The sequence below is a fragment of the Moschus berezovskii genome, chromosome 21 (assembly GCF_049115385.1).
Source record: "Moschus berezovskii isolate FMDL1 chromosome 21, NW_MosBer_1.0, whole genome shotgun sequence".
NCBI classification, from domain to species: domain Eukaryota; kingdom Metazoa; phylum Chordata; class Mammalia; order Artiodactyla; family Moschidae; genus Moschus; species Moschus berezovskii.
In genome coordinates, this window is record NC_142480.1 from 53,102,618 (window position 1) to 53,116,039 (window position 13,422).

Genomic DNA, 13,422 nt, shown 5'->3' on the forward strand with positions numbered 1-13,422 from the left:
CTGCAAGACAATCACCTATTACACTAGTGCAGTGTGCTAAGTCAGCTCCAGTCATGTCCAACTCCGTGTGACTCCATGGACTGCAGCTCGCCAGGCTCTTCTGTCCAAGGGATTCTCCAGGCAAGAATACTGGAGTGGGCTGCCATGACCTCCTCCAAGGGATGTTCCTGACCCAGGGATCAAACCAGCGGCATTTATGTTAAGTGCTGCTAAAATGGCCTGAAAGCCCTCCTTGGAGGATTAACAGACACAATGACGGTCTCCACTGGTACTTAGAAAACTGCAGGCAGGAGCAGCAGGAAATGACATTCTGAAGTGTGCATTTCAGGTTCTGTAAGACTTGCCCCCAGAGGACCTCAGAGCATCATTTTCTGTGCTGTCTTTGCAAGGAGGGTGGCCTGGAAGTTGAGGAGGACGTCCACGCACATAAAGGAAGTTCCCACTTGGCAGCAGACAGTCCAACAGGGCCCTAATGCTCTAACTCTCGCTTTCTGTGCCCTCTCCCACCCTGACCTACACCCTGCTTGGGCCCAGAGGACCTCCAGCCAGGGGCCCACCATCTGTCACAACAGCCAAGACCAGACCAGCCCCTGTTTTTTGTACATAAATCTTACTGCAAGAGAGCCCATTCTTGTCCATGTTGTCTACAACTACAGTGGCAGGGCTGAACAATTGTGACAAAGATCGTGTGGCCTGAAAAGCCTAAAAACTTTGCTATTAGATCCTTCAAAGTTTGCAGACACCCACTCTAGGCACCTGTTCTCTGCCCTCTTGGCCAGTCCTGCCAGGGCTGTGGGCACAGTTGCTGTCTTTGACTGATGTGCAAAAGGGAAGGGGGGGAGGTCTCCTTTCTCCTCCGCAGACACCTACCACCTGGGAAAATCTGTTCTGAATCTTCTCAACGGCCCTGTTTCTCCTCAGAGAGCTAATGCACCTGGCAAGAGCACATCCACTCGTGTCAGATTCCCTCTGCTCAAATTCCAGCTCTGCCACTCATTCACTGTGTGACTATGAGAAATGCATTAACATCTCCAACCTTCCCTTTGAGAGCTTTACAATGCAGACACTAATACCACCCAACTCACAGGGTTGTTGTAAGGATTAAATGAGATGGTGCCTGTGAAGGACTTTGCACAGTTTCTTACATGTAGAAACTGTTTAATAAATGTTCATTATTATTTTAACTATTATAATTCAAGGGACCAACTAGAGGAAATTCGACACATAAAAACGTGAATTTGACAAAGTCTCTCCATGCAAGAGTCTTCTCCAGCACCACAATTCAAAAACACGAGACAGCCAGGAGATCAAACCCATCAATCCTAAATGAAATCAACCATGGATGTTCATTGAAAGGACTGATGCTGAAGCTCCAATACTTTGTCACCTGATGCGAAGGACCGACTCATTTCAAAAGACCCCGATGCTGGGAAAGATTGAAGGTGGGAGGAGAAGGGGACGAGAGAGGATGAGATGGCTGGATGGCATCACTGACTTAACATGAGTTTGAGCAAACTCTGGGAGATAGTGAAGGACAGGGAAGCCTGGTGTGCTATAGTCCATGGGGTCGCAAAGAGTTCGACACAATATAGCAACTGAACAACAACTAATGCAAAGCATCTCAAGCCATTTTCAACTAACAAATATGAATGAAGCAAGTTGGGGCAAGGTGGAGAGGACCCAGAATGCTGTCTTCTTTCACACCCTTTGTTCTCCTCGTTGTTGTATTCCCGGCATCTCTGCTATCAATTCTCCTTCACCCTACATACACATCCTTTTCTCTCTCAAGAATCTGATTTGCAGAACCCTTGCTTTGAAGGAACCATGCAGTATTCTCTTGGTGAAAAAGCACAGATCCCACAAACCTTCAACTTCCTTCATTTCAGGTCTGGCAAAAGGATATGGAGCTCACACCCAAGAGGATGCATTTCCAAGTGCCTATTTCTGAAATATGAAGAAGAACCTTGTCTGTTTGATTCATAGCTGCCTTCCCCCACGCTTACAGGTATGGTACAGTGATCGGTCACCCAGACCAACTTCTCTTCCCTGGTTGCATGCTTTCCAAGCTCCCAGAGCTCAAACCCAGACTGTGTTTGACTTTCATAAGAGGGGTTCCAATTTTTGTAACTGAGTAAATTGTGGAGTGATGTTGCCAGTAAAAGTTGCCAGTTGTGGAGTAAATGTGGGTCTCTCTGTTGGCCATTAGCTTCAACATGTCACCCACAAGGGCAAATTTTCAATTACACCTCAAAGCCATGTAGGCCTTCTGTCCCTCACCTGCTGCTTTGGGGAGGTAGATCCTGAGGAAGGAAGTTGGATCCAGAGTCTGGGTTCAGTGGGAGTGCAGGGGGGAGCTCTCAATTACCAAAAGTGAGGATGGGACTTTTGGACTCAACTCGCTAGTGGTAACAAACCCGTCTGCCAATGAAGGAGATGTAAGAGATGCACATTTGATCCCTGGGTTGTGGCAACCCACTCCAGTGTTCTTGCCTGGAGAATCCCATGGACAGAGGAGCCTGGTGGGCTACAGTCCATGGGATGCAAAGAGTTGGACATGACTGAGTGACTTAGCATGCACTGGTTCTTTTAATGCCGTGTTATCAGAACTGTTTTGACACAAGGACATTGAATGCTGCCTCTAAAATAATTTTTGTTCCTTTCAAATTTAAAAAAAAAAAGTTTAAACCGTGCAGCTTCACCATTCCCTGAGCCATAATCCATCTCTGACCTTCCCCCTGGAGGGGGATTAGAGATGTACAGTGGCTCAGGATGGGGTGAGATGCAAGTTTGAGTTAAGTGACAAGAAAGGGCTAAAGGGAGGGGATGGATAAGAGGACCAGGATAAAAGTCAGGTCAGCGATGGGGAGGTTGTGCAGAACACATCACAGGGCATGCATGTATCCGTGCTTGCACACCTAGTCGCATCCCACTCTTTATGATCTGTAGCCTGCCAGACTCTTATGTCCATGGGATTCTCCCAGCAAGAATACTGGAGTGGGCTGCCATGCCCTCCTCCAGGAGATCTTCCAGACCCAGAGATCAAACCTGAGTCTCTTGCATCTCCTATTGGCAGGCAGGCTCTTTACCTGTTGAGACACCAGGGAAGCCCACACATCCTATTACTTGGCAGTAAAAAGCAGAGATACAGTCATGGCTAATGTCCCCATCCAAAGAGCTGTACCACTGTCACCTTGGCTGAATTCCTGGAGTCCCCATCACCTACCTTTATGGATAAGCAGCCATTGCCAAGGGCATGATTAGAGCTGAAGCTTGCCACTCAAGACTCTCAAGCATTTGAGCAAACTCCTATGTCAATCTCCTCTCTTCCCCTTCTCAGATTTTCTGTTTTAATCAAATTCAGTGTCATAGCAAATACTGAATACTCTCCACATTTTGCTGCCATGAGAAAGATCCCTGGGGACCCTCATTACCCTCTTAACTGCACCAATTTCTTCTGCTGAAAATTGACCCATTTTTCAATGAAAATACAATGTTCTAGAGGAACAATGGGAAGATAAAAGTACTTATAGAGCAAGTTTGTATGTAATGAATGTCATGGTAAGGAATTTGGGAGAAGAGACTCCTACTGACTGGATATTCAGGGAAGACACGATGCTTACTATCTAAAAGGAAACTTCGCCTCATGATTTTTCCAAACCCTTCTGTTAATGTCCAAGGGGAAAGCTCAGTTTCCGCCATACCTTGTCCTATGGATGTACAATAGATGGATATTTCTATATCCTCTGTGGAGAATTCTAGAAATTTTTAAACATATGTTTTGGAAACAAAACCCCCAAGTGCTATGAGTGAAACATATCAGTCATCATTTTTCCACCCATCCCCTCTTTGCAGCCCAGAGGCTGAAATCACCTGTTGTCTCAGAAATAATCCTTGAAGGAAGAAGTCCAAGGGAAAAGCGCAGTTGTCACCTCCTCCAGGCTTTCTATTATCTGAGCCTGATGCTCACTCAAGACAAGAAACCGCACATGCAGCAACCTCATTTGCAATCCATAACAGATAAAAAGTTCCAGAGCCCAAGTCGAGCAAAGGAGCTTCACTATGCACATTTTGGCCAAGATGCAGACCTGGGATTCGGTCTGAGGAACTATAACATCAAATAATAAAGTGCAAACGCAAATAGCAAAAATGTGCCCATATCACAGCTCAAAGCGTGTCAGAGTTGGCATCCTGTGGAACATCGCCGGGTGAGGACTCCCGGCTTCAGGGCTGGCCTGCCGCCCACATCCTGTTACCCTGGCAGCTCCCCATCGTCCCCATTAGCTCAAACCACACGGAGAAACGAGAGCAGGATGGACAAGACACCTTTCTTTTTTTCCAAGGGTACTGGAGCCCATCCAGGAAACAAGCAGGGCGGGATGATGAAAAGGCTAGGCAAATGTTCCCAGCCTCTCCCCTGCATCCTCAGCTGGGGAAATCATAAAAACCAGAGTCTCTTGAACTGCCGATTATAGTTTATAAGCACTTTTCAAATCAGTTCTCTTAATCCTGGCACAAAGGGCCGAGGAAAGTATTTTTATTGCCGCCCCCCACGCTTTTACAGATCTAGAAATGAAGGCTCAGAGAGGCTGAGGGGCTTGCCTGAGGGTATACAGTTGGTGAGTGCCAGAAACGGGGCAGAAGCCAGTTCTTCCTATCTCTCACACCTGTGTTCTGTGCCGCCTCCCCTTCACCCAGGCCCTCGTGAGTCAATCTCGTGATTTTCTGTCTCAACTCATACGGTAAAAGTCAGAGACTTGGAAAATGTCTGGGTAGAAATCTGACTCTCATCCTTTCAGGGCAGAGATAAATCTGCGTTGAAACTGGGAAAGGAAGAAAAGCACTTAGCCCTTTTACAATTGTAGTTCAGTTCAGTTCAGTCGCTCAGTTGTGTCCGACTCTTTGCGACTCCATGAATTACGGGAAAGGTAATTGGTAGAACACTGGTATTTCTTTTTTATGTATTTATTTAGCTGTGCTAGGTCTTCATTGCAACATGCAGGATCTAGTTCCCTAACTAGGGATCAAACCTGGGTCCCCTGCATTGGGAGCATGGAGTCTTAGCCACTGAACCACCAGGGCAGTCCCTGGAAAACCAATATTTCTTAATGATCTAGTTGATTTTGTCATAGTCGCCTGAGGAGGCAGAAGTCTCCATCGTGTCATGCGGACACGGTCACCCGTGTGCTTGGTCTTTCTGGTCATCTGGTCTCTCTTTCTCCTTCCCTTGGCAATGTTCTGGGTGCTTCTGAAAGACATGGAGAACTCACATTCTGATCTCACATTTACTCAGACATAACCACTGTTTTCTGCAGAGGTTTGAGAAGTGGTGCAAACCCTTCGGTCTCTCACCTTTGTGCACAAGGAGGACCGGCTTGAATCCCTAAGACCTCTGAGACCCTCCATCAAAAACACATCAGCTAAGCCCTTTTGAGAAACCGTTCAGGGTCTAGGCCATGGGGGAACGAGGAGGGTCAGGAAACTCATCAGGAAACATTATTCCGTGGAATATCTGTTCTGGGTTCTCGCTCTCCTTGTTTTCTAATATGCCAGAGTTCTAACTTCTACCCTCAAGACTGAAACCAGACTCTGGCAGACGCCTGGGGAGAGGGCTGACTCGGGGCTCGGCCAGGAGCCCAAGTCAATTCTACCACCGGATTCTGAGATCAACTAGAGTGCACAGGGCAAATGCGTCCCAGTTATTTTAGTGTTTTGGTTAACTGGGAATAAGTAGAACTCCAGTACTCTTGCCTGGAAAATCCCATGGACAGAGGAGCCTGGTGGGCTGCAGTCCATGGGGTCGCTAAGAGTCGGACACGACTGAGCGACTTCACTTTCCCTTTTCACTTTCATGCATTGGAGAAGGACATGGCAACCCACCCAGTGTTCTTGCCTGGAGAATCCCAGGGATGGGGGAGCCTGGTGGGCTGCCATCTATGGGGTCGCACAGAGTCGGACACGACTAAAGCAACTTAGCAGCAAGCATCAGCCGCAGTGCATAGTGAGGGCTTCCCCAGTGGCTCACTGGTAAAGAATCCACCTGCAATGCAAGGGACGCAGGTTGGATCCCTGGATAGGGAAGAACCCCTGGAGGAGAGCATAGCAACCCACTCCGGTATGCTTGCCTGGAGAAATCCCATGGACAGAGGAGCCTGGCGGGCTATAGTCCATAGGGTCATGAAGCATTGGACACGAATAAAGTGACTTAGCACACGTAGGGTATAATGAATTTAATTCAGTCTTTCTTTGATGATTGAGAATCCGGAACAATCATTCTCAATATCAATCAGAAATCCCCACAGTACAAAGACAGGAAATTGAGTTTATCCTGCAGTGACTTCAGGCCAACTGCAAATTTATTTTCAGGCCCACTCCCACCGCCAACACTCCTAACCCAGATGCATTCTTGCCTTTGTTACACCGGATAGAATGAGTCAAAGACACTTGGTCCACGGGATGCTGAGGTCCTTTGGTGCTAGTCTCTGCTGCTACTGCTAAGTCACGTCAGTCGTGTCTGACTCTGTGTGACCCCATAGACGGCAGCCCACCAGGGTCCCATCCCTAGGATTCTCCAGGCAAGAACACTGGAGTGGGTTGCCATTGCCCCTATTAAGTGGTTACATGACCTTGGGAAGCTATTTCACTTCTGAAACTCAGTTGCCTTAACTGTGCACTGGAAGGTGGGATTTCCCAGTTCTTCAAATTTCTAGGGATATTTTTTTCAGTCGCTAAGTCATGTCTGACTCTTTGAGAGTCCCAAGAACTGCAGCACACCAGGCTTCCCTGTCCTTCACTATCTTCCAGAGTTTGCTCAAACTCTAAATCTATATTTAGGAATATAGCTTTTCTCAAGAATCCAAGGAAAACAAAACTTTTCACAGCTGGGAAGAATGAATGTAAGTGCAAAACATTTACATTCTAAATCCGTGGCGGGGGGGGGGGGCGGTCATGGAGTCCCTGAAGCCCATTCTCTTGTGCCTCCTGTCCATGAACTTCAGGTTTAAATTCCTGGAATAGAAGATCTCTTGGGCCCCTTTGAGGTCTGCCGTTCCCTGCATCCAGTTCAATGCAAGCATCTACCCAAGTCTACAGAGCAGTGATTCACTGACTTTATTTGCACTTTGAGACCACCTGGGAGGGGAGGGTTTCAAAGATCCGATGCTCAGTTTACTACCCAGATCAATTAAATCTGAATTTGGGTGGGTGGGTATCCACATATTTTTTTAACACCCTCTGGGAGTTTCCAGTCTTCAGACAAGTTAGCAAACCCATTCCCTGGGACAAGAAATCTCAAAATCAGGAGTGAATAGAATCACGTAGAAGGCAAGGCAGATTCCCAGGCCCCCGCCCCTGGCGACAGTGATTCCTTCCGGCAGATCCCACTGAGAAGATGCACTGTGAGCAGACATCCTAGGTGATTCTGATGAGGACCACTCTCTGGGAACCTGGTAATAGCCATTCAGCAGAAGCCCAGAGGAGTGGTCTTCCCTGATGCCCCCTCCTCTTACTTCTATACACCTGCCCCCCCGCCCCGGGTCTCCTGTCCTGCTCAGGGAGAAGTTAAACAGGCGTGCATTTGCCGAACAGCCTTTTCTTCCATCTTTCTCATCTCGAGCGAACCTGGATCTTTTAGCCCAAGTCTCTAATCCCACCAGGTTCAATAATTTAAACAGCACACTCATCAACACAGTCAGGTTTAATATTTAAACACCAGAGCATCATTTAGGTCAGCCTCAAGGTGAGAGCTGCTGCTGACTCGGGTGTTACTGCTGGTTAGCAAACCAGGCCACTGGGGCCAGAGCGGACTGCAGGGAGAGCCCAGGCTCCCAGGCAGGCCCGGCGCGGCAAAGATCCGGCTGCCCAGCTTGGGCGGCCCTCGGCCTCTTGCCTACCTGGAGCGTGTGCAGGAGGACCTGCAGCCCACTGGCTTCTTGTTCGGCCATCACCTTGTCGGGTCCGGGGGAATCGGCTGCCTGCGGCCAGATCCAGATCAGAGCTGGAGAGGCAATGCCTGCCAAGCTGACCTCGCTGCCCGGGGAGAGGGCCTCAGCTGCACGCCGCCGAGTGTGAAGTGAGCGCGCTGCAACCCTAGCCCTCGGCCCAGGTGCGGGAGCCCCCCGACACCCACTGTGGGGATTAGGTGAGCCCCAGCCTTGGAAGGGAGGAGCACTTGGGCACGGGCATAGAGAGGGCCCCCAGCGTGAGTCACTCACCCACCTCCAGGCCCACGCAGGAGCCACCCTGGACGGCTGACAGGCATTCCCAGCTGACCTGGTCAGACTCCCTACAGAGGCTCGCTCGGCCCTCCCCGCCGGTCCCCCCCCCAACTTTATTTTGGTCTGTTGCCGGCTCCTGGGTAACAAGAGACCCGAGAGCGCTTGCACAACCGTGGCCTTGCAGGGCACAGAAGCCCAGGGCCCCCTGAGGTCCCAGGCTGAGGGACTGGAGCTCTGGCTGAGAAGGAAAAGAACTACTCCGGGTCGTTTTTTATCAACTGAGCCCTTTATATAATCTGCAACTTTCACAGTGACCCTACAGACAGTGACAGTGCATGCTCAATCGTGTCCGACTCTTTGCAACCCCGTGGACTGTAGCCCTCCAGGCTCCTCTGTCCATGGAAGTTTCCAGGCAAGCATACTTGAGCAGGTTGCCATTTCCTACTCCAGGGGATCTTCCCAACCCAAGGATCAAAACCGTGTCTCCTGCACTGGCAGGCAGATTTTTTAGCGCTAGCACCAGGAGATACTATGATTGCATCTCCCTTTTACAAATGAGAAAACTCAGGCACAGAGATTCTGGGCCACAGGAACAGAGCTTAGGCGTGTGCGCCCAGCCTGTCATAGGTGAACTGGCACCAAACCACGAGCAGGAGCCATTGCACCATCCTGCCTCTTGCTGCTGCAAATGCATTGATCACAGTCATACGATGTGGGCTGGAAGCCCTGTCCCCTGCCTCAGGGAAAGTAGATGCCATGGTGGCTGGTTTCCTCCAGACCAACGCAGGATCGATCACTCCTTTCTATGTCTTCTGCTCAGAATGTGTCACAAGAGATTTAGTGGCTAGTTGGCCACCTAAACTCTGCCCCACCATGTCAACACCCATGTGTCTTATAGTCCTTTATATATTGGCTTCTCAGAGTGTGGTCAGGTCATCACTCGGTGGCTTGTTAGACCCCACCCCAGAGCTCCTGAATCAGAAGCTGCATTTTCACAAGATCCCCAGGGGATCCACAGCTGATTGACAACAGTACGGGAGGAGAAAAAGTTCAGGAAGCCCCATTGCTGACCCCATTGACAACAGAGAGCCCATGGGTTTGATGCCTGACAGCTTTTGTCTCCAATCTCCAGCAAGCTCCCAAGCACAACTTGCACATGTGAAATTGGAGCGTGAGCTCACTGAACTTCATGACCGACCAAGAGCCCAGCTAGGCAGGAGGGCCTGGGCTTGCAGCCAACAGCCCCATGTAGAGCTCGGGGAGCTCTCATGAGCATCGGAGCAGCCAGCTGGCTGCTGCCCAAGCCCGTTGTGGTGACCGAGGAAAGGGACTCTGCATTTCCTGATCCTACTTGGCTGAAACGTTCCCAAGTCAGGAGACAGACAACACGTCAGTTACTCCCTCTCCATGCTAGGCCAGGCCACACCCTCAGACTCAAAGATGAAATTCATGTGATTTCTGCCTTCCAGAAACTTCCACTCTTGTTGCTGTTCAGACACTCAGTTGTATCCAACTCTGCAATCCCATGGACTGCATGATTCATTTTGCTGTCCACATGAAACTGACACAACATTGTAAATCAACTAGACTCCAATAAAAAATTTTTAAATAAAAGAGAAAAAGCCACCTTGTACTGAGAATTCACACTAACAACTCTGAGGACCTGAACTAAAGGTATTCTTGTACTCGTGGGCCCTATGTTAGCACTGACATGAAATTGACCCCATTTGAATCCCTCTCCTGGATTCTGCCCAAATGAAACTCTAGTTCCATGAGTGCGCTGATTAATTTCAGCTGCAGTATAAATGGTTAACAGTAGCTTAGTGTGCACGCCCCCATTAGTATTTGAGTTTCAGCAGAGACTTTCCTAAAAGGCAAGAAGAGATACCCAAGCTTGAAGTCCTCCCAGGCAAAACAGCATCCAGAGAAGACTGAAATGAGTGCTCGTTACCCACACAGGGCAGTCAGACCCAGGGGAAGGTTAGGGAGGATGCTACTTTGCACAGAAGAGAAAGACCTTCCTTCACTACTTTGTACTTCTTGAAGAAGGCATTTAGAGAAACCTGGATAGAACTCAGTCCACTGGCTTCAAAGACAGATACAATTAATGTGATCCAGAGATTTCTGTTGTAGTTTCAAGAGGTGTCAAACCCCACATCCTGGTCCCGTAATTCACAAGAAGGATTCACAGAACTCAGCAACGTTGTTATGCTCATGTGCTCAGTCGTGTCCCACTCTTTGCAACTCATGGACTGGAATCCACCAGGCTCCTCTGTGCATGGGATTTCCCAGGCAAGAATACCGGAAGGGGTTACCATTTCCTACTCCAGGGGATCTTCCTGACCCAGGGAGCAAACCCAAGCCTCTTGCGTCTCCTGCACTGGCAGGGGGATTCTTTACCACTAGTGCCACCTGGAAAGCCCTGCTACAGTTATGATTTATTACAGCAGAAGGCTACAGATCAAAATCAGCGAAAGGAAGAGGCACACAGAGCAGGGTCCCAGAGATGCCAGGCATGCCCATTCGGGCCACAGTGTGGACAATGCTTACTTCTCCCAGCAACAGTGGGTTACAACCTGCGCAGAGTGTTGCCAACCAGGGAAGCCCACCTGAGGCTGGTTGTCCAGGGTTTTCACCGGGGTTTGCTCATGTAGACACAACTGACTTTAGTCTCCAGCCCCTCCAGAGGTCAAGCTCACACCATGATCCAAGGTCCTCACCTAAATGATATTGTTTGCATAGTTCTGGAGGAGGGCATGGCAACCCACTCCAATATTCTTGTCTGGAGAATCCCCATGGACAGAGGAGCATGGCTGGCTACAGTCCATGGGGTCGCAAAGAGTCAGACACAACTGAGCAACTAAGCACACACATCTAGCATGGCCCAAGGTCCCCAGATAAACAGACACTCTTAGATAACATATTCAAAGGACTTAGAAATCACCTCTCTGGAGCCGAGCAAGAGTCAGAACTTTATTTGGACAAGGTTAACCCTTTACTGCACACCTTCCCTCTTATCCCATAATCTCAGCCCCAAGAATCTCATGATAGCTTGTGAATAAGCCGGAGAAATAAGCACAGGTCTGTATAAATAGGAGGATCCAATAGCTAGTATACTGCCAGTATTCAAAGAGTGATAAAGTAATAAATTGCTGATTCAGAGGGAATTTCCTAACAGCATTCTGAGAATTCCCCTGGCTCTTCCTATTCAACATTTTTATCAATGACTTGGGATGAAAATAAAGACTACAAGCTTACCAAATTTTCTGATGACACCCGATTGAGAAAGACAGAACTATGTCAGCTGACATAGTTGGGATCCAAAAAGATTTCAGCAGCCTTGAGTGGTGGACTGGATCCCACAGGATGAAATATAACAGAGCCAGATGGACACTCCTGCCCCTGGATCCTCCACACCAACTCTGCAAGAGTAAGGTAAGAGACATGGCAAAACAGGCTTGACCATGGAAAGGTTTGGGAGGCTAGCCAGAGGGGAGAACCACATAAGTGTCAGCCTGGCCCCAGATTCCCAAAGTGTCTTTTCAGTTGAATGCAGCATCTTTGGGGGGCATGAAAGTTGTCCCTGTAACCAGGATGGCAGTGAGGCTACACTGAGGTCCCACCTGTGCAGGAGCTCCGCAAGGCGCCTGGCACAGAGGACGTGCCCATCAGTGAGACCTGGGTATTGCTGTTATGGACATCACCAACGGATGACTCCTAACCACAACAGAGGAGACCCTGGTCCTGCTCAACATTACTTGGCCTCTAGATGCATGACAACTGCCACCCAGGCTGGAAAGGTTGTGAAGAAGAAGGCAAGAAACAGAAGTAAAGGGTGGAGCTCCCGGGAGCCCCATGTAGGACAGGTGCAGAACTGTCCTGAGAGGGTTCAGACCACCACACAGGGTTATTTCCCTGCCCAGCAAGGACTGAAAAAGCATTTGGTCAGAAGGTTCCAGAGGAAATTCCAGGACTGCGTGACCTTAACAGGCTTTATGTTCAGTGACTTGATGGGGTAGGGAGAAAGAGAGGTACTCCCTGGCCCCAAGTCACACAGCCTGGAGATGTCAAAGCTGGAACAAATTCCCCCTTTGAATCTTCCCTTTAGAATGTGGCCCACTCTCCCAGGTGGCCATGTGACGATCTGGGTGGAACTCAGATAAACAGTTTATGTTTTGATGGATAGGATGTATCTCAGCCTGTATGAGAAAAAAATACCTAATTAGCACAATAAAACCGTTTTCTTGGGTATTCATTCATTCCTTCTTCAAAAGAAGAACAATATGGAGGTTCCTCAAAAAATGAAAAATAGAACTACCATCCGGGGTCTCCCACATTGCAGGCAGATCCTATACCAACTGAGCCACCAGGAAAGCCCCAGAACTATTGTATGACCCAGCGATCCCACTCCTGGGCAAACCATTAATTTAAAAAGTTATACGCACCTGATGTTCATAGCAGCGCTATTTACAATAGGCAGGTATGGAAATAACCTAAATGTCCATCAACAGATGAATAGATAAAGAAGATGTGGTGCATATATACAATGGAATACTACTCAGTCATTAGAAAAGAACAAAATAAAGCCATGTGCAGCAACATGGATGGGCTTAGAGATTATCATACTAAGTGAAGTAAGCCAGACAGAGTAAGTCTGAAGTAAGACAAATACCATATGATATTACTTACATGCAGAATCTAAAATATGGCACAAATTAACTTATCTATGAGACAGAAACAGACTCACAGTCATAGAGAAGAGACTTGTGTTTGCCAAGGAGAAGGGAGCTAGGCAAGGAAGGGACTGGGAGTTTGGGATTAGCAGATGCAAACTAGTATATATGGAATCAATAAACAATAAGGTTCTACTGTATAGAACAGAAGTTATATTCAATATCCTAGGATAAACCACAATGGAAAAGAATATGAAAAAGAATATGTGTGTGTGTGTATGTGTGTGTGTGTAACAACTGAGTCACTGCTGTACAGAAGAAATTAACACAACATTGTAAATCAACCTCATCAATAAAATAAAGTTCTTTAAAAAGTGAGTCAATGTTAAGAAAAACATTAAGGGAATAATAGTACATGTGACTCTCAGACACAGCAAAAATCTAGAGGGAGGTTAATAGCTAAAATTATGGAAGGATTACACTGCTCCATGCTTCCTGTCTAATACTCAGCTCAGATTATCTTTTCTCTCATCTTA

The 13,422-nt window shown here is 48.1% G+C and overlaps 1 protein-coding gene across 2 annotated transcripts in view; it reads right to left on the minus strand.

The window, feature by feature from the left end:
- The window catches only part of AGBL1 (AGBL carboxypeptidase 1), a 943,700-nt gene extending 935,451 nt beyond the window's left edge, over positions 1–8,249 (minus strand). Inside the window, exon 1 of one of the 2 annotated variants that reach the window (XM_088829673.1) lies at positions 8,215–8,249. Coding sequence is in view for 1 of the 2 variants with exons in the window: in XM_055417758.2 (XP_055273733.2) it covers positions 7,890–7,940 (51 nt within the window). In the remaining variant the exon portion in view is untranslated. The other variant, XM_055417758.2, reaches the window with a different exon arrangement.
- Positions 8,250–13,422: the final 5,173 nt, after the last annotated feature.